At 54.7% G+C, this 19,784-nt stretch overlaps 2 protein-coding genes across 2 annotated transcripts in view; both read right to left on the reverse strand.

Annotated features, from left to right (window-relative positions):
• Positions 1–1,755: 1,755 nt before the first annotated feature.
• TPP1 (tripeptidyl peptidase 1) lies at positions 1,756–7,465 on the reverse strand. Its single transcript, XM_065944519.1, has 13 exons — positions 7,370–7,465; positions 7,185–7,256; positions 6,772–6,911; positions 5,370–5,520; positions 5,037–5,164; positions 4,701–4,879; positions 4,334–4,532; positions 4,000–4,188; positions 3,682–3,751; positions 3,112–3,232; positions 2,870–3,028; positions 2,567–2,692; positions 1,756–2,373 (listed from the first exon to the last, which is right to left on the reverse strand). The coding sequence occupies exons 1-13, from the start codon at positions 7,411–7,413 to the stop codon at positions 2,233–2,235; spliced, it is 1,719 nt and encodes a 572-aa protein (XP_065800591.1). The 5' UTR covers positions 7,414–7,465; the 3' UTR covers positions 1,756–2,232.
• A 780-nt stretch (positions 7,466–8,245) lies between these two features.
• The window catches only part of DCHS1 (dachsous cadherin-related 1), a 36,691-nt gene continuing 25,152 nt past the window's right edge, over positions 8,246–19,784 (reverse strand). Inside the window, exons 7-21 of the mRNA XM_065944183.1 lie at positions 19,573–19,766; positions 19,279–19,375; positions 19,016–19,173; positions 17,946–18,810; positions 17,617–17,856; positions 17,398–17,523; positions 16,663–16,872; positions 14,038–14,916; positions 13,800–13,913; positions 13,421–13,632; positions 13,178–13,332; positions 12,848–12,978; positions 12,449–12,732; positions 11,965–12,103; positions 8,246–11,319 (exon numbers count right to left, since the gene is read on the reverse strand). Of these exons, the coding sequence (XP_065800255.1) occupies positions 8,708–11,319; positions 11,965–12,103; positions 12,449–12,732; positions 12,848–12,978; positions 13,178–13,332; positions 13,421–13,632; positions 13,800–13,913; positions 14,038–14,916; positions 16,663–16,872; positions 17,398–17,523; positions 17,617–17,856; positions 17,946–18,810; positions 19,016–19,173; positions 19,279–19,375; positions 19,573–19,766 (6,416 nt within the window). The 3' untranslated portion in view covers positions 8,246–8,707. The remainder of the gene's footprint in view (positions 11,320–11,964; positions 12,104–12,448; positions 12,733–12,847; positions 12,979–13,177; positions 13,333–13,420; positions 13,633–13,799; positions 13,914–14,037; positions 14,917–16,662; positions 16,873–17,397; positions 17,524–17,616; positions 17,857–17,945; positions 18,811–19,015; positions 19,174–19,278; positions 19,376–19,572; positions 19,767–19,784) is intronic.

The raw sequence follows: 19,784 nt of genomic DNA on the forward strand, positions 1-19,784 counted from the left end.
GAGCCAGGGGTAATGTTAGGGCAAAGAATATCTTGAGCAACAGTGAAAGAAAGTCCATGAGTCAGGTCGGGGGGCAGTGGGGAGACAGGGAAGGATAAACAATTTGTTAATCAGAAACAAAGAGCAAGTAAGGAAGTAAGGAGACAGGTTTGTAAATCATGATAAAAAGCCTGACCTATATCCAGCAATCTTTGAAGGGTCTTAATCAAGTAGATGACCTCATGAGATTTGCATCTTACTCTGGTAGTTGGTTTGGGGGCTTCCCTTGTGGCTCAGTGGTGAAGAACCCGTCTGCCAATGCAAGATACCCATGTTCCATCCCTGGGTCAGGAAGAACCCTGGAGAAGAAAGTGGCAATCCACTCTGTATTCTTGCCTGGGAAGTCCCATGGACAGAGGAGCCTGGTGGGCTATAGTCCATGGGGTCACAAAAGAGTCAGACATAACTTAGCGAATAAACAAGTGGTAGATGGTTTACGGAAAGGCAGGATGTAAGGACATTTCTTGCAAGGGCCTCAATTCAAAGGAGAGGGAATATGGCTCACAGCTAATACAGTAGCAGTGGAGCTGGAGAGAAGTAGATGAATTCAAAATACACTTCGGAAATATAATTGGAAGAACTTTTGGTTTGTTAGAGATGTATTTAAGAGATAGAGTCAATAGGACTTGTTGACAAGGTGATGATGGGAGGAAGTGAAGGAAGTGGGAAGCTTGGATGACACTTTAGGCTTCTGGCTCAGTTGGAAGTGTCAAGCATAGTGTCATTTATAAATAAGAAACAAAAAAGAACAGTTTGAGATTGGGAAGAAGGGAGATGAAATATTGAGAATTACACATCTTGCTTTTGAGGTATCAATCACTGTAGGATGGAAAGTCTGATTTAGTGAGATAGTGATGGCTGTGGACGCCAGTTCTTGATTTGTTCCAGTGGACAATGAGTCAAGTGAGAAGAGCAAAAGACAAAGGATAAAGCAATGATACTACATAGATTAGGTATGATTAGCATTTACACAGTTGTACCAGTGCAAATCCTGTATGCAGCCCAAACAAAAATAGAATTGTATTGGAAGGATGAAAGAATGTGTGGTGGGGATTTTGAGTGATTGGGACAACACAGAAGAATGATCATAAGCTAACAGGAAGTCAATAATGACTAAATCTGGGGTGGGGGGTAATTCAATAAATAGCAATATAAGCATGTTATTTAGAGATAAACTAGTAGATACCAAAGAATCAGGGCTTCCTAGGTGGCACTAGTGGTGGACAACATGCCTGCCAATGCAGATTTAAGAGATGCAGGTTCGATCCCTGGGTCAGGGAGATCCCCTGGAGGAGGGCCTGGCAATCCACTCCAGTATTCTTGCCTGGAGAACTCTAGACAAAGGAGCCTGGCAGGCTACAGTCCATGGGGTCACAAAGAGTTGGACACAGCTGAAGTGACTTAGCAGGCACCAAAGAATCAACAGAAACAGTTGAAATGATTGCTTCAAGTAGCAGGAAATGGTGGTAGATACACAAGGGGTGGCATTTTTTTTTTTTTTTTTTTGCAATAAGACTTAACTATTTGACAATGTGCCCATATACTTTGATAAAATAAAAACAAAGAGTTATAAAATTTTGGTTAAAAACCAAGAGCAACAAAATACAACAACGTTTAATGAGGAAGCAGAGAAAGAGGAAAAAGGGAATGAAGGAAGAAGAGGGAGTGGTCAGAGAAGAAGTTAAGCCCTGGAAGCGAAGAAAGAAGAGGCAGTAGGCTTCTATGACAGAGAACTCACAAAACAAAGGTTGGGAGTATATCTCAGGGAAGGAAAGAGTGAAACAACAAGAGTAGAGGTCTCATGACAATGAATTGAGGGGTGAGGATGCAGCGAAATAGTGTACACAGACAGGGTAGAAAACTTGTTGGAAAAGCCTGGTTGAAAAGAAAAGAAATGGAGCAGGGAGCCCCGGGGGGTGGGGGTGGGAGTGATTGTATGCAGGGGATGCTCCCAAACAGTGCTGGTTGTGGCACCTGTTGAGGAACCTGGGACAGGGGCAGGGGGACCTGAGTATGATGGAACAGGTAGGGTTGGGAGTCAAGTCAAGCTCACAGCATTTCTGGGTTAGGGAGATAAGCTGTCTGTGGCAGTCAATGGTTGAGGGTTCAGCAGGGCTTCCAACACTGCAGAATAAGGGACCAAGCCACCTGCTCTGGGGCAGAGGACAGGCCCACCCTTCTAGCAGGAGAGGGTCAAGGGTTCATTAGTGTCTTCAGCAGAGCCGGGAAGTTGGGTGTTCCCCAGCCTGTCACAGGATCCCAGCCAGGGCCAGAGCAGAAACCTTGACCCTCCACCTCTTCATCCAGACAGGACTCGTGGCAGCCATGGGTTACCTAGGGAGAGGGTGGGCATCAGATCTGGACCTGCTGATATTAACAGACTATAGACCCTTACCCTGTATTCACATTCCAGAGGCTATCCCACAGAATTGCCCTCAAGTTCATCTTAGCACTCAACATACTCTTTATGAGTATGAATGCTGTTATTTCATATGAAAATGGCCACAACCCTCCCTTCCAGACTCACATCAAAGAGTCCTGCCCCACGCTGCTGGTAGAGCCTTGGGTTGAGAAAACCGAGAGGGGGTAGGCCTCCGAGGATTCTGTGTTCATTTATCAGGGATAGGAGTCCCCCAAACACTGGCGTAGAGGCCTGCAAGGGTGAGGGTGCAAGTAGAGGTTAGGGATTCAGAGTGGTTGGACTTTTTGGGAGGGATGGGTAGGAGGTCTCTGAGGAGTCAGGGGTTCTGGGTGCAAGGGTTCTGGGTTCTTGGGGTTGGAAGGTAGGGGTATTCCCTGGGTAGAGGTTTGGAGCCAGACTGATTCTCACCGAAGTACCAGACACCCATGGAATGGGCACGTGGTTGCTGACCACCCAGTAGCCATCAGAGAGTGCAGCTACGTCTGGGTAGGCGCGGCCACTGGCATTGAAGTAACTGGATGGTGGCAAGTGGGGACTGGAGCTCAGGTACCGGGTTACAGCTTCCTCCTGAAAGACACTGTTGAGTAAGTACCATCTGCTGAACTGAGGATTCCACCGTCTCTCCTCCACCAACACAAACACACACGTACCTGGTACGAAGGCCGTGGGAACACGTTGCTGAAACCGCCACCACTGATGTAGTCAACGACCTCATTTGTGACTCGGAAAGGGTTCTGGAAGGATGTGCCTCCCACCGTGGTGACATAGGGACTGAGGGCAGAAGACAGCACTCAGAATGTAGCAGTCCTAAGAAACCTCCAAAATGCATAGGGCTGGGTGAGCGTGGCCTGGGTCTTGCTGGAGGGACTGGGAAAGCACTCTGGTGAAGTATGTACATGGGGAAGACAGAGGTTTGTGGCCCTCAAGGCATGGTCTGAGGTGACTGTGCACACTTCTTCCTACAAAACATCCACCAAATCTCCCACTAAAATGCCTGGGGACCAAGGAAGCAGAAGCCTGGGAGCTGTGTCCTACTCAGGAGATTCGGGGCACCTTTGGGAAGAAGAGGGGTGCAGGAACCAGAGCAGAGACTGAAAATACTGCATGATCATGATCACAGCAGGTACAACTGAGTGTTGACCCACAAGAGCACCTGGTGGGGTCAAGGCAAAGGTTCTAGGCCATGAGGTCACAAGTAAGGGGTGGGCTTGGGTGCTTACCTGGAGGCAGGGAAGCTGGGACGGAACTGGTGTCTGCCAGAGACAGACCAACACCCGGCCCCACTGTCACCTGGGAGAGAGACCAGGTTTAGCATTCAGTTTCATTGGTCAGAGCTTGGAGTGTGGGTTCAGATGTCAGAGAGGAAATTCAAGTGTTAGTTATTACTGCAAGAGGTCAGAGTTGAGGTCAGGTCAGTGGCCCATGTTCAGTTCAGATTATGAGTTAGAGATCAGGTCCAGGAGTTACTGCGGGGTCAAAGTTCTCATCTTGAGTGGGCGTGGGTGGTGGTGGGGTCTAAGTTTAGAGTAGGAGGTCACCTGAGGCAAAGAGCAGGGTCAGACCCCGAGCAGCCGCCTTCATGAGCTCAGTGTTGACCCGCTGGATATAGGTGCTGCTGAGGGAGTCCTCGTCGTCGCCGTAGCTCACGGTGTGCACATATGGCAGAGCTGACTCATTACTGAGCAGCAGAAGCCACTGCAGGAAAGGCTCTTGTGACTCATGCCGGCCTGGATGTTTTTTGGAAAAGGGGGACAAGGGCAATCATTTGGGAAATTGTCAGGCTCTCCCTCTAGCTCATGGAATTCCCTTGAAGGAGGAAAGATCACTACTCCCCCCAATTCTGTCCCCACCAGTCAGTCCTCTAGGCAGTACCAGGGCTACTGTAGACCCAGGTAGAGATGTTGGCGCCAGCACTCATGAGGTACTCCACATCTAGGCTGGCCTCAATCCCGGCCCGGCCCCGGCCCTGTTGTCCAACCACACGGGCTACCGATGCCTGGTGTGCAAAGTCCCCACCGAAGAGGCGCATGAACTCAGCAAGGTCTGAATCATGGAAATACTGCTCCAGGAACTACAGAGGGAGTCAGAGGAGATTCATGGGTCAGAAGACATAGACCCAAGGGTCAGGTCAGGGGATGCTGTCCCAGATCACAGGATGAGAGCCCAGCAGAGTCAGCCCCAGGCTGTTCAGGCACCTTGAGGAGGCTGTGAGGATGCTGAGCCTCCTTGCATGGCTCACCTGAGCACAGGCTTGACTGTTGTTGGTTGTGCCAGAGCCCACATCTTGTGCCGTCAAGTTGTAACGCTTACGGATCACTGATGGGGTCACTCCCAGATGCAGGCCAACAGTCCCGGGCACCTGTGGCTCAGGGCGTTGCCTCAGGGTTGATGTAGGGGGAAAACGATGCAGCCCCCCCACTGTGGGGAGGAGTCAGGCTTGAGGAAGAGACCTTTTGGACTCCAACCCTCATTTTACCACTGTGATCCCACCCCCGCTCGCACCCCCTGTGGCACCTAAACTTCTCCCATCCCTGGCTCTGCCCCTCCAACCTCCACCAGCCCCACTGGGTGTTACCAAAGTCCACATGCGGGGCCAAGGCCTTTGGGAGCCGGTAGGGACGTGGGGACCTCACAGCATGGGTCTCTGCAGGTCCTCCCATATAGTGATAAAACTCAGCCCCAGAGAGCAGCAGTTCTGCCTGTCTGGAGGTCAGTTCAGAAAACACAGGTCAGAAAGCATGGAACAGAGCAGAAGAGGCTGCCTAAGCATCACCGGGTAGTTAGTTGTTATCTCCCCATGCATTTTCACCCACAGCACCTGCAAACTCTCGGTTCCCTCCCCGATAGGGAGACAAATCTCCCTTATGGGGTGATCAATACCCTCTATGAGGCAATTATCCCCTCTCACCGGACACTCAGCCAGCAAGTCAGAAAGTCCTGTGTAGTCACTGAGTGGCAGTTCCGGGCTCCAGCTGCCAAAAGCCATTTCTGGACCGTGTGGAGGGTCAATGGTGATGGCCGGACCAGTTCAGCCACATCCTCTAGGGTCAGGTACTTGCCTGCAGGGGTTCAGTAGAATTGCCTTTGTTCATTGCTTTTCCAAATTGCTCTTTTTGGACTTCAACCAGGAGACACTGGGACTTCCTAGGGAAATTGGAGCAGGGGCTTGAGGGATGCTTGGGAAGCTTCTAGTAAAAAGGCAGGCCATACAGGTGTAGGCTCAACTTGGGGGAATATGGATTTATCCTAAAGGAGAGTAGGTTGCAAATACTGTATGATCATGAAAAACAAATGAGATTAATAAATTAAAAATGCTTTTTTGGGGGGTCGGGGGGTATGCCACACCATTTGTGGAATCTTAGTTACCCAGCCAGTGATAGAATCCAGGCCACAGCAGTAAGAGCACTGAGTCCTAACCACTGGACTGCCAGTGGAATTAAAAAAAAAAATGTTCATTTGAAGTTTATTTCCAATAAAAGTTTTCAAAACTTTCAGGACCAGTTATAAGATGATATCTAATTTAGCTTACATCTTCATACTTACTGATTTTAAGCTAAACATGATGGTGAGTCACTGTTCTGCATGGATCATGCACACACCTCCTGGGTGAACCTTAGATTGCCCCCTCACACGCTCACCACTCCCACTTCTTTCCCACCCCAAAGGGCTTCCTCAGAGGAAGCACACGGTCCAGCTTGACCATTGGAGCAGAGTGTAAAGTAAAGGGAATGGATTGGAGGGGAAGAGACGGCAGTCCAGTGAGGGGGGTGGGCAGCAGTCCAGGTGAGACAGTACAGTCAACTGAGTTGGTGGCAACAAGGAACAATGAGAGAGTGGACTGTTTCAGAGCTGGAACTGACAGCTTTAGTGTTTGAGTGGAGGAGTAAATGAGAGTGAATTTAGTAGGGGTTGGAGGTGAAATCTGAGGTAGTGAGCTAAACTTACATGTACTGGGTGCTATGTCCCCATTTGTCTGGCAGCGGGTAAGCAGTAGAGTCATAATTTAAATTCAGGTTTGATCATCAAGCCTGTGCTCTTAACCATACCCACTTTGAGTTTTTTAGCCTGATGAACACAGGTGGAAAGTTTTGGAGGGAAGAATGTGAGTTAGTTTTGGACAGTCTATTTTCCATTCACTTTTTTATTCAGAAACTCTTCAGTGAGGGCCATTGCCATTCATCTGTCCTATACCACCCCCTCTGCAGGCCCCAAGAGCATGCCCTTGACATGACCTGCACCGTCCCATGCTCAGCCCAGCCCCGTGTCCCTCCACCACATCCCACATCCTGCCCCGCGGTCCCGTCAGGCACCGTAGTGAGGAGAGCCAGGATCCGACACAGCCTGCACCAGCTCGGACAGTCTCTTCACGTTCTGCTGTCTCAGGGCAAACGTAAGACTCAGCTCTTCCTCAGGGTCCGCACGGCCCAGGGACACCCAGCCAGGGGGCAGCCTGCAGGGTCAGGGGTCACACAGCCTTCATTATTATTATTATTATTTTTAGCCTTCATTATTAAATTGGGGACGGGAAGGTTCAGCATTAGACCTAGATTTGGGGGAAGATTCCGGAAGCAGGTTTGAATCACAGGAGGTGGATGATCAGACTGAGCCTGGGACTACGGAGAGGGGTATCAGGAGCTGGTAAGCCGGTAAGGGAGGCTGGAACCAGGATAATAGGTGCAGGACAAGCCATGGGGAAGGGACGGTCGGTGCTAAGTCAACTCACCTCCTCTGCTGGTCAGGCTCCGGGCTGTAACTGCATTTGCCAGCGACGAAGAGGGCAAAGAGCCCTAGGAGGCTGCAGGGACAGCACATGGGTTTCAGCAGGAGCTGGGCTGTTGCTGTTCCCACCCTCCATCATAAACTCCCCCCAACGTGATCCCCTTCTCCCGGAGCCCCCCAGTTTCTCACCAGGATCGGGGTCCCATTCCGCCTTTTGGCTCGTCCACTGTCATGTGACAGATCACATGAACCCTGTAGTCCTCCACCACCTCCTCTGCCTAGGAACTAGTGACGTGATGGCTCCACCCTCCAATGGGTGGTCCTGAATGCTGGAGAAGGGGTGGGGCGGCCACTCAGATGCTCCCTCTGCGGACTGTCAAACACTGGGTGAGCCCAGGCCTCACCACAGTGTAGGCGGCGCTTAAGAAAGGGGCTCTGGAGGCCCATAGACCCAGAGATCCAGGTCCTTACAAGACGCATGATATTAGGAAAGTCACAGCTTTTTGGAGCCTTGGTTTCTTCATGTAGAATATGGAGACTGTTAGGTTAAAAGTGCTCTGCCTCAGCGGATTGCACTGAAAATTTCCAGAGATAAAGCAAGCAAATCCCTCGGAGAGCCTCACGTGGCAGGAGCTCAACAAATGTGAGCTGTTACTATATATGAATATATTATAGTCTATATAATGACCCCACGAAAAACAACAAATAAACCACTTGGCTGCTCTTGTATCCACCCCCACCTCTTTGAAGACCCTCAAGCCTAGAGTTGGTCATCTCCAAGGTCTCCCCAGCCAGCCAATTCCTCTCTGGATTGCTGCCACAAGCAAACTCCTGCTGTCTGCCTTCGTCTGGCCTCCTGCCCATGTTAGAGGGAAAGGTCGACTGTAGAGGGATGTGACAGACTCAGGCCAGGCTTGGGTTCCCAGTGCCTTCCCCACTCACCCCACCCTAGACACCCCTCTGTCCATCCCACTCTATGCCTCCTGAGGTGTCTACAAGATGTCAGGAGCCTTTCCATCACTGCCCCGTCCCTATGGGCCCAGAGAACAGATCCGGACACTGGATACAAACTGCAGTTTATTAAGGCTCCAGAGTGAGAATTGGCACTTGATTCTGGGCAGGGGCAGGGGTGTCAGTGGAACCCAAAGGAGCTGGGCCCGAACAAAGTTGCAGGGGCTGCCCCCACTCCCCTACCCCCCAATAAATAAAGTCTCAGCTCCATCTCAGGGTGCTGGCACAGGGCAAGAAGCCCTCACTGAGGGGAACCCCGGGGCTGCTGCCTCCTTCCTCATCTCTCTCCCTGCGTCGGACCTGGCCACAGGTCAGTGTCCAACCTGGCCTCACGGTACTGGGGCTCTGCCAGGGCCGGGGCAAGACGTGAGACCCGCCCCTGCTGGACGACTCTGGGGTGGGGAGCTGGCCTCCCCAGTGGCCAATCATGGTCCGAGGCTGCCCGGGCAGGCTCAGATGGGGCCTGCATTGGGGACACTGTGCGCATCCCAGGTCGGGGCCCGTTCCGGGTCACACCTAGATATGGAGCTCGGTGTCGTCTGGTGGCTCCAGGCCAGACTCTGCGCTCAGAGCTGAGGCTGAGGGGCCCTGGGCCACCCCGAACGGTGAGACGACGGGTGAGCGAGCGGCCAGAGGAGACAATGAAGGTGAGAAGCTGGGGGACATGGCCGCCGAGGACAGGGAACCTTCATGGCTGATGGGGGAGCGGTGAGAGGCTGGTGGGAAGACGGCCCGGGTTGCGGCCGTGCTGGCTGGCTTGGGGGGCACAGACTTGGCTCCTGGGTGGGCCACGGCAGTGATGAGGGGCGGTGGGTCAATACGGGGCGCCGGGGGACACGGCCGAGCTTCATCCTTGAGCCGGGCGATCTCTGTGAAGACGCTGGCCAGCGGCTGGAACTGAGGGCACCAGCTCAGCAGGTAGTCCCAGTTGTAGCTGCCACGGAGCTCTTCCTCACCGGCCACGATGGCCGTCAGCGCTCCCGCCACACAGGGCTTGCCATCTGCTGGAAAGCCATAGTCCCCGGTAGGGGCGGGGCTTAGGCCACAGCCCCCCAGGAAGGTGGTGGCAGCGGCTGGGGGGCCGTCTTCCCGGTACAGAGTGGCTCCTGCACCCGGCAGCAGCAGCCCTGCCTTACGGCCCTTATACCAGGTGTCAGGGGCAGGTGGCTCGCAGGAGGTGTCACTCAGTCCGTCTGCATCCTGCTGGATGCCGGAGTCAGGGCCGCGGGCAGCCAGGGAGGAGGCCACGCTGGCCACGCGGGGGAACTCGTTGATCATGCGGATCTCGTCATCTTCCGCAGCCTCCGCTGAGCCTCGGCCACTTGAGTGTGAAGGGTCCAGGGAGCCACCACGGGGGTAGGGTCCTCCAGCTCCAGGCCCACCATAGCTGGGGAGAGTCTGGTGATACAGGTGCTCTGAGGGCGGTGGGCTGGGTGGCTCTCGGCCCAGCTTCTGCAGCGAGCCGCTGGCCAGGGGTGCCGCCTGGGACATCGGGCCAGGCGCTGCCTCAGCTTTGCGGCTCCGGGCCCGCACCAGTCCCAGGACGAGGGCTGCCAGGGCCAGCACCACCACGACTCCCAGAGAGGCCGCCACAGCCCCCACCAAGAGCAGGTTGAGGTCAGGGGCCAGGCCCAGCGCGGTGTGGGTGATGTCCACAGTCACGGGCACCGTGGCACTCCGAGAACCAGGCAGAGGCCCCCGTGCCACCACCTCCAGCCTCAGCTCTCGCGGCGCCTCACGTCGGGTCCGGCCCCCACCCCCGGAGGTGCCTGTTCCGCTGCCTGGTGCCCGGCTGTCCACCCGCAGGTACAGGGCACCTGTAGTCTGGTTGATACCAAAATAGGGCGACGAGGCGGCCAGCGAGTATAGCACCAGGCCGTCAGCACCTCCATCCTCGTCTGTGGCCTGCACGTGACCCAGGCTGTGGCCACGCCGCGCACCTTCTGGCACCTGGAAGTGGAAAGCTGGAGCCAGGAACACTGGGTCATACTCATCCTCACCAGTTACCAGCACCGACACGGTGACTGAGGCGGACAGGTTCCCAGCATCCGTAGCACCCACCAGCAGCTGGAAGCTGCCAGTGTGCTCGTAGTCAAAGGCCACTCGTGCCCGCAACTCCCCAGTTGAGCTGTTCAGCGCAAACGCCTCGCGGCCCTCGGGCCCCGGCCCAGCCTCCAGCAGGCTGTAGTGGAGCCTTCCGAAAGCCCCGGCATCCCCATCGATTGCATGCAGGGTGGTCACGAGAGTGCCTGGAGGCTGGTTCTCAGCCAGGCTGGTGCTGAGCAAGCTCAGAGGGAAGGCGGGGCCGTGGTCATTCACGTCCTGGACCTCGATGGTCACTGGTGCCAGAGCAAAGTGTGCCCCGGCGGGGTCGGCAGCCTGCACGACAAGCTGATGTCGAGCCTGGGTCTCACAGTCCAAGGGGCGGGCCAGTCGCAAATCCCCGGAGCTCTCATCCAGCTCAAAGAGCCCCAGAGGGTCGCCTGAGCTGAGGGTGAAGCGCACAAGGCCATGGGGGCCTGGATCCGCGTCGGAGGCCTCCACGTGCAGCAGCTCGGCTCCCACAGGCGTGTCCTCAGGCACCGCCACATGGTAGGCCGCTCGGGTGAAGACAGGTGGGTTGTCGTTGACGTCCAGCAAGGTGACGGTGACTGGCACAGCCGAACTTCGAGGTGGCTGCCCCCGGTCAGTTGCTGCCACAGTTAGGTTGTACTGGGTAAGGCTTTCAAAGTCTAGAGGCTCAAGTAACACCAGGCAGCCCAGGGCCCGGGGGCCTAGTCCATCACCCTCCCCAGCCTCTGCCAGCCGGGGTTCCAGCTGGAAGACTCGGCCCCGGTTGCCACTGACAATGCTGTAGTCCACGGCAGCGTGGCTGCGGCTCCCGTCGGCGTCTGTGGCCTCCAGGGTGAGCAGGGTGGAGCCGGGCGGCAGATCCTCAGTCACAGCCACACGGTAGTGTGGTAGTGTGAAGCTCGGGGCGTGGTCGTTCTGATCCTGCAGCTGCACGTGCACCGTGGCGCGGGCGGCCCGACCCGGCACTCCGTGGTCTCGGGCTTCCAGCACCACGTCCACCATGCCTGGCCCTTCATGGCCCAAGGCCACTGTCCCCACTGTTGTGAACAGGGTCCCTGAGAGGAAAAGGGAATGAAGAGAAATATGCCATCAGCAGAGACTGTGGGTGAGCAGAATGACCCTCTAGGGACGAGGAAATGGCCTTGGAAGTCAGACTCCAGGGAGTGGCCTGTGTGCTGGGAGATTATGGAATGGGCTCCAGGATTTAGGGAATGGCTTCTAGACATGCAGTCAGGACAGTGCTTAAAAGAGAGACAAAGGGGGACTTCCCTGGTGGCCCAGTGGGTAAGAATCCGCCTGCCAATGCAGGGGACACGGGTGGGTTTGATCCCTGGTCCGAGAAGATCCCACAGGCAACCAAAGCCTGTGTGCCACAGCTACTGAGCCTGCATGATGCAACTACTGAAGCCTGTGTGCCTCCGCAATGAAAGAAGCCACCACAATGAGAAGCCCATGCACTGCAATGAAAAGTAGCCCCTGCCCACTGCCACTACACAAAAGCCTGCCAGCAACAGTGAAGACCCAGCACGGTCAAAAATAAATTAATTAATTAATGTAAAAAAAAGATACAAAGGGGGGAAAATGTCCTCCCTAGGTCAGTGATCTAGGAATTAGGAGTTCAGGCAAGAAATTCTAGGGATGAGCTCAAAATATGGCCCAGGACAGTCAAGGAAAAGGGGTAGACACCAAGAAGGACACACCGTTGTTGGGGTCAATGCTGAAGCCCTCAGCAGGGGAAGCCAGGTGGTAGGAGACGTGACCGTTGGCACCCGAGTCCCGGTCAGTGGCCGAGACAGACAGAATGGCACTGCCCGGCGGTGTGTGCTCAAGCAGCATCACCTGAGGTATAAGACAAGGGTTTACAGCTGAGCTTCTCAGCTACCTTGCTGCTCACTCAGCCTGTGTTATGCAGCTTGATCCCATGAGCTCTGCGTGGCATCCGTTCTAGCTTGGAGCCCTTATACCCCTAATTGAATTGCCCTCCTTCCCCCATTTCTGGGCCCTGAATGCAGAACCTGGACACAGTTCTGAGGACGTAAAAGGCTGGTTTGAGTTGGGACCTTTATATCCCCCAAGCTCTGTCCCCAAGTCAGTTCCAACATACAGCCCACCCCAGCTCCTTCTAGCTTTGTCACTTCCCTCCATCATGAACAACCCTGGGCCCAGAGGTGGGAGCACGGGCACCTGGTAGAGAGTCTGTGAGAAGGCAGGTGCGTTGTCATTGACATCATCCACAAGCACCGTGAGGTTGGCCTGGCCCTCATGAGGCCCGTCGTGTGCCAGGAGCTGCAGGTGGTAGCGGTCGCGCTGCTCAAAATCCAAGGGGCCCGTGAGGGAGAGGCGGCCTCCGTAGCGGCCAACACTGAAGGGATCCTGGGGCCCAGAAGGGCTCAGAACATACCACAGCACTGGTCCTGAGTCCACATCATTCCCCGTTACCTGTGCGATCTCTGAGCCCAACAGTGCATCTGCAATACGTGGCACAAGTGTGTTTGTTATAGTCACAGACAGTCCTGGAGCTCCATGGTGGGGAATAATGCTTCCCTTCCACCCTTTATAGCTCTCACTTGACCCAGTCCTCACCTTCTGACACTCGGAGCTCCCAGGGCTGGGGGATGGTGGGGCGATTGTCATTGGTGTCGATGACCATCACCGTCAGGGTAGCTGAGCCCACCAGGGCTGGGCTTCCTCTGTCTGTGGCCATCAGCACCAGCCTGAACACAGAGCACAATCAGTAAGTGGGGTCTGGGATAAGCGATAACCCCGGGCAGTGACAGGAGGACTCAGGACAGGTGGCAGGGGTGGAAGCGGGGAACTCAGGATGTGGCCTAGGGATTGAAGGGGATTTAATGCAGGACTCGAAATTGCATGGACCCAGGAAGGAGTCTCAGGGTCTACAGAGCCAAGCTTCACCGTGTTTCGGCCCAGATCTCGCGGTCCAGGATAGCTGTGGTGGTGATAGTGCCCGTGGCTGGGTCTACATGGAACAATCCCCGGGCTGGCTGGGATGCGGCCAGACTGTAGGAGATCTGTCCACTGGGGCCTTGGTCCAGGTCATCTGCTTCCACCTGGTGGGAGTAGGAGGCTGCTGGCACTGGGCTGGTGGCAGACAAAGTCTGCCCAGCTCTGCCCCCATCTTCCAATCACACTCCACACCTGCAGCAGGGGTCCCTCCAAGGGCCTGGACTCTGGCAGGAAGGCCACATAGTGGGGCTGCAGGAAGCGGGGCGCATTGTCATTGGCATCTTGCAGGGTTAGGGTCAGCACGGAGAAGGCATAGGCTCCTCCACTCTCCGCCTGCAGCACCAGTCGCAGCCGTGGGTTTGTCTCAAAATCCAGCCCCTCTGCTGAGCGGACTGTGATGGCTCCTGGGGAAGGCAGAATGGATCACTGACAGACCTCTTGCTTGCCCTAGTGCCTCTGTCTCTGAGGCCCACCACTCCAGGGCAGCCCCTCCTCAACCGGAATCTCCTGGGGCCCAAGGAGGAGCTCCCCCAGGAACCTGTCCCCCAAAGTCCCCTGCTTCTGCCCTTACCTGTACTAGGCTGGATGGAGAATGTCCCTTTCTCATTCCCACTGAGAATGCTGTATGTAATGGGTCCACTTGAACCCCCTGCATGGGTAGCCTTGGGGGAGACAACGGGAGTCCCTAAAGAGAGGAGGGCATTGGTTGAAGCGTGAGGACTAGACTGAGGGAGTTTGGGGAGCATTTTCAGTGAGCAACCCTAGCCCATCCAGGGACACAAAGCAGGGAGACATGGTTAGGGACCCACCTGGGGGTGCATTCTCACGGAGCATGGCTTCACTACTGGCCCGGGGAAAGCGGGGTCCATGCTCAGACTCCCCCTGCAGCCCAACAATGACCACACCAGTGGCAGAGCGAGCTGGACGGCCAAGGTCAGTTGCCACAATGAAGAGGACACGATCTCGGGGGCTCAGAGATACAGGCGAGCGGGACACACGGATTTCACCAGTGTAAGAGTCCACGGTGGTGCCAGGAGGTGGTGTGCCTGCCAGCCGGTACAGGATGGAGGCATTGGCACCAGCGTCACGGTCTTCAGCTCGCAAAGTGGCCAGAGGCAGAGTTGGAGTGCTGAGGACAGGGCCTGGGCGGGGCAGGCGCAGCCTCAGGGGACTGGTGGGGAAGGTGGGCGTGTGGTCATTGACATCACGCACTGTGATGGTGACGGGCACCGTGGTGCTTAGGGGCCCAGCAGCTGCACTGTCCACTGCATTCACTGTAAAGGCGTAGCTGGGACACTGCTCTCTGTCAAGGGTGGTGGCTGTGCGCAATTCCCCAGAGCTGGGCTCTAGCAGGAAGGCTCCTGCTGCACCTGTACCCAGGTAGTAGGTCACACGACCATTGGCCCCAGCATCAGGATCATGAGCCTGCAGCTGCAGCAGCAGGGTCCCTGCAGGTGCGTCCTCGGGCACCTCCACAGAGTAGGCGGGCACAGGGAAGGCTGGGGCATGGTCATTGGCATCCAGTACTGTCACTGTCACAAGCAGCGTAGCACTGAGAGCTGGCTGGCCTCCATCCCGGGCTTCTATCTGCAGCTGGAATGCCGGCTCCACCTCCCGGTCTAGTGGCCTCATGGTGCCAAACTCCCCAGAAGCTAGGTCCAGGACAAAGGCTCCTGAGGGGTCCCCATCTGCAGAGAAGGGCATGCACACAGAAACATACATGTGTCAGCCCATGGGAGAGGGGGTGATTTACAGGCAACGGAGAAGAAAGGGAGAGAGAGGGAGACAGAGAGGGAGAAGGGCAGGAGCCGGAAGGTGTAATAAAGGCAGAGAAACAAAGAGAAACACAGAAGGTAAAGAAAGAGACAATAAAGTAGTTTTTCTCAAAGTGTGGTCTGGGGGCCCCAAAGATCCCCCTGAGACCCTTTTGGGAGTACATAAGATCAGAACTATTTTCATAGCAATACTAAGACATTATATGACTTTTCCATTCTCATCAACTCACAAATGCAAACTGGAGTCCAGATGCTACATGACATGTGATGATGTCATAACTTGGATGGTTAATGGAATGTGTGCTTATGTAATGTTGTGATATCCAGAATATTCCAGGTAGAAAGTTTAAAGCATAAGTGTGTTTTCATAGATTCACTCCCTTTTTGTTAGCTTGTGTTCAGTCATACCTGCTTTAATCTTTGCAACCTCATTACTGTCCAACAAAATGGACAGTAAATCTCCTTGGGCCTATGGAGAAATACAAGTAGTATGCTTCATCGGCTTGTTTTGCAATGATATTTAAAAATGTTCTGTTTTAATATCAAATGCAGTAAATAATGATGTTTATTATATATTTTATACATTCAATTATTATATCATATTTTATTACATCAATAAATGCTGATATCATATAAGCCAAAGTTCTTTACAGTTCTTAAAAATTAAGATATAAGAGTTCCTCCATCCTACACTGTTGGTGGGAATGTAAACTGGTACAGCCACTATGGAGAACAGTATCGAGGGTCCTTTAAAAACTAAAAATAGAGATACTATATGACCCTTCAGTCCTATTTCTGGGCACATCTCTGGAGAAAAACATAGTCCAAAAGGATACACGCACCCCTCAATGTTCACTGCAGCACTGTTTACAGTAGCCAAGACATGGAAGCAACCTAAATTTCCATCCACAGATGAATGGGTATAGAAGAGGTGGTACATATATACAATAGAACATTATTCAGCCATTAAAAATGAAATAACGCCATTTGCAGGTACATGGATGGATCTAGAGGTTGTCATACTGAATGAAGAAAGTCAGACAGGGAAGAGAAATATATATCACTTATATGTGGAATCTAAAAAGAAATGATACAAATTAATTTATTTACAAAACAGAAACAGACTCACAGACTTAGAGACCTTAAAGGGGAAGCGTGGGGAGAAGGGATAGTTAGGGAGTTTGCAACTGACATGTACATGCTATTGTATTTAAAATGAATAACCAACAAGGACCAACTGTATAGCACAAGGAACTCTACTCAACATTATGTAATAACCTAAATGGGAAAAAAAATTGAAAAAGAATAGATTACATGTATATGATAACTGAATCACTTTGCTGTACACCTAAAACTATCACAATATTGTTAATCAACTGTACTCCAGTATAAAATAAAAAGTTAAAAAAATAATGTCAAGGTTCCTGAGATGAAAAGGTTTGAGAACAACTACTCTACAGGGAGAGACAATCAAGAAAGAAAAGATACAGGAAGATAAAAAGAGACAAAGAGGGAGATCAAGTACTGGAGGGGCATAGAAAGAGATGCCTGGAGACCCCGAAACATAAAGAGAAGGAAAAGGGGACCCAGGCACACTGGGTCTGGGACACAGGCCAACAAGAAGTAGCCCTGGGCAAGTAGGTGAGGGATGGTTCTCACCCAGGATGCGGTACTGCAGCTGCCCGTTGACTCCCACATCTGGGTCAGAGGCCCGCAGCATGGTAAGGGTCTGGGGGTCCTGGCCCTCGGGCACCTCCAGGGAAAGATGAGCACTCCCAAAGGTTGGGGCATGGTCATTCTCATCCTCCACAGCCACTCGCACTTTGACATGGGTCAACAGTGGAGGTGAGCCCCCGTCCCGGGCATATACTGTTGGGAAGCAAAGTCAATGAGATTTATCCTGCTCCCATGGAGGAATCCACACCACATGTGTTCACTAGGTGCACACAAAAATCAGACTATGTCCACCTTTTCACACCCCTTGTGCACACAGGCACGCATACATATATGTGCTGGTGTAACAGGAAAGGCACTAAATGAGGTAACAAGAGATCTGGGTTCAAGTCCCAGCTCAACCACTTCCAAGTTGTGTTAGCCTGAGCTAACCTCTTTGGTACTCAGTATCCATATATGCCTCTGTTAAATGGCTACAGTGTAATCTGAGGCAATCCTAGAAGGCACAGCTGTGACATTATGTATTTGAGAGTTAGTGTAATCACAGTGGTGACAGCCTAGAAGTCAGTTTACCTTGTACTCTGACAAACTCCCCCAAAGGATTAAAAATACAAGCTGTGCTGTAAGAGGTAGAAGTTTCTTGAAGGTACTTTGGGGGTCCTGCCTATGTACACTGGTGTTTATGCCATCTCAGGCTTTGGGGAGCCTGTCAGTGTATACCTGTCAGGTTGATCTCCTCCTGCTCCTCCCGATCCAGGGCCCGAAGAGTGGTAAGGATCCCAGTGTCTGGGTCCAGGGAGAAGTTTTCGCCAGAGATGCCTCCATAAGTCACTTGCCCATTGGTCCCTGAGCAGAGCCAGCGTGGGGGAAGATCACAGGGTGAATATACCCTTTCTTGACCCAGTCTCTCCTTTTTCCAACTCATCCCTCCACGCTTACCCAGATCCGGGTCGGTTGCCTGCAGAGTGAGCAGAGATGTTCCAGGCGGGCTGTTCTCCCGCAAGAGGACGCTGTACTCCTGCTGTTGGAAAGCGGGTGCCTCGTCGTTGACGTCGGCGACACTGACAGTCAGAAGTTGCGTGGCCGAGCGCGGGGGCGAGCCGTGGTCGGAGGCCACCACAGTCAGCACGTACTCGGCTCGCTGTTCGCGGTCCAGAGACCGCACCACGGACAGCGCTCCTAAGTGAGCGGTAAGGCAGGTTGGAAGGAAACACTCGCTCTGTATTAGCATCCTCCTCGTCCCCGTCCCTCCCAGCGGTCCAACTCACCGGTGCTGGGGTGTAGCCGGAAACAGCCGTCTGCGCCAGCTGCCAGGCGATAGGACACCCGTGCGGCCTCGCCCAGGTCGGGGTCCCGGGCTACTACGTGCAGCGCCGTGGGCCCGGGCGGCTGATCCTCAGGGAGGCGCACACGTGACGGTGAGGCAAAGACTGGAGCGTTGTCATTCTCATCCGTGACAAAGACGCGCGCGGAAACACGTGCTGTGCGGCGGCGGCTGGCGTTGGCGGGCCGGTCAGTGGCTTCCACGAGCAGCAGCAGAGCGGGAGTGGTCTCCCGATCCAGGCCTCGCGGGGCGCTCAGCGCCCCGGTGCGCGCGTCCAGGCGAAGCGCGGGCGCAGGCGGCTCCTGGCGCAGCAGGCGGTAGCGCACATCGCTGTTGGGGCCGGGGCCGTCGGCATCGGAGGCGCGGAAAGTGTACAAGGTCGCGCCCGGCTCGGGGTTCTCCGGGAGCGCCAGAGCCAGCGGGTCGCGCGCGAAGGCCGGCGCATGCTCGTTCTCGTCCTGCACGCGCACCTGCACTCGCAGCAGCCGCGCGCCCGCGCCTCCCGGCCCCTCGGCGCGCACCGTGAGCGCGCGCCAAGCCGGACCCGCCTCGAAGTCCAGGGGCCGCGCCAGGTACAAGCGCCCCGAGGCCGCGTCCAGCGCAAAGGTGCCCTCTGGGTCGGCGCCGCCCACCAGTGTGTAAGTAAGGGCGCCCACCCCCGCCTGCTCCGGCGGCGCCACGGAGCCCAACAGGGAGCCGGGCCGGAGCCCCTCGGCTGCTGTCACGGTCAGCACGACAGGCACAGGCGCCACCGGGTCTGGCTCTGAGGGTTCCGGTGGAGGCTCAGCCGAGCGAGTGGAGGGAAGCACCTGTTGTGGACCCAGGAAGGAGGACGCAATCAGGGGGACCCAAGTAAAAGGGAATCTGGGCTGGCCTGCTGAGTAGCGGGGGGGCGGTCAGAGTAGCCTGTCTAGAGGAAAGGGCACAAGGGCTTAGGAAGATGGCGCTCTGGGAGGGGGTGCTCACGTTGGTGGCCAAGGAGACCAGGACAGATTGGAGAAAGGGCAGCCATACCTGCACGAGCAGCTGGAGGCTGGAGCTCCGAGGGGGGCTGCCTTGGTCATGAGCGCTCAATGTCAGCACGTAGTGTGGCCGCTCTGCTCGGATCAGGGGTGCTGCGGTAAGCAGCTCTCCCGAGTGAGGGTGCAGAGAGAAGAGCTCTGAGCCAGGACCTGGGGACGGGCAGAGCAAGGGTGAGGGCTTCCATTCCAGATCTGGGCATTATCATGAGGACAGGCCATCCACTACCATCACCCTTCTCTCCACTCCCCATATACCAGTTAGCATGTACAGGATGGTTCCATTCTCCCCCTCATCTGGATCCTTGGCCTGCAGAGTGGTCACCAATGTTCCTGGAGGCACACCATCTGGTACCTGTGGGCACACACAACTCATCTACAGTTGTCTCCCTCCGCTCTTGAGACAACCCAGGATACATTCCCCTAACCTCTGTGCAGACAGAGCCCCCTTTCTACCCTCACACCTGTTCCAAGATGCTGTTTCTTTTACCTCCATCTAGCGGACACCCACACACTCTTACTTCTTCCAGGCAGGGTCCCAGCGTCACTTACCTGTATGGGGAGGCCTCCACCCGCAGCCCCCGCGGCCTGCAGGAAGGTGGGGCTGTTGTCATTGATGTCAAGCACTGCGATGTGCACGGTGCCCGTGGTGCTGCGCGGTGGGCTCCCCGCATCCTGAACCTGCACCAGAAGCTGGTAGCTGCTCTGCCGCTCGCGGTCCAGAGTTTGGAGTGTGGTCACCTCTCCTGCAAGTGCAGGACAGA

Source organism: Muntiacus reevesi, chromosome 9 (genome assembly GCF_963930625.1).
Source record: "Muntiacus reevesi chromosome 9, mMunRee1.1, whole genome shotgun sequence".
In the NCBI taxonomy this organism is placed as follows: Eukaryota; Metazoa; Chordata; class Mammalia; order Artiodactyla; family Cervidae; genus Muntiacus; species Muntiacus reevesi.

Excerpts from the sequence above, each read along its gene's own strand:
- TPP1 (XM_065944519.1), bottom strand. The coding sequence starts at position 7,413 with ATGACAGTGGACGAGCCAAAAGGCGGAATGGGACCCCGATCCTG. Across the intron at positions 5,521-6,771 it reads TCCTGGCTCTCCTCACTACG|GCAAGTACCTGACCCTAGAG; the intron begins GTGCCTGACGGG and ends GAACCCCTGCAG. Across the intron at positions 2,374-2,566 it reads GTGGGGCAGGACTCTTTGAT|GTAACCCATGGCTGCCACGA; the intron begins GTGAGTCTGGAA and ends CCCTCTCCCTAG.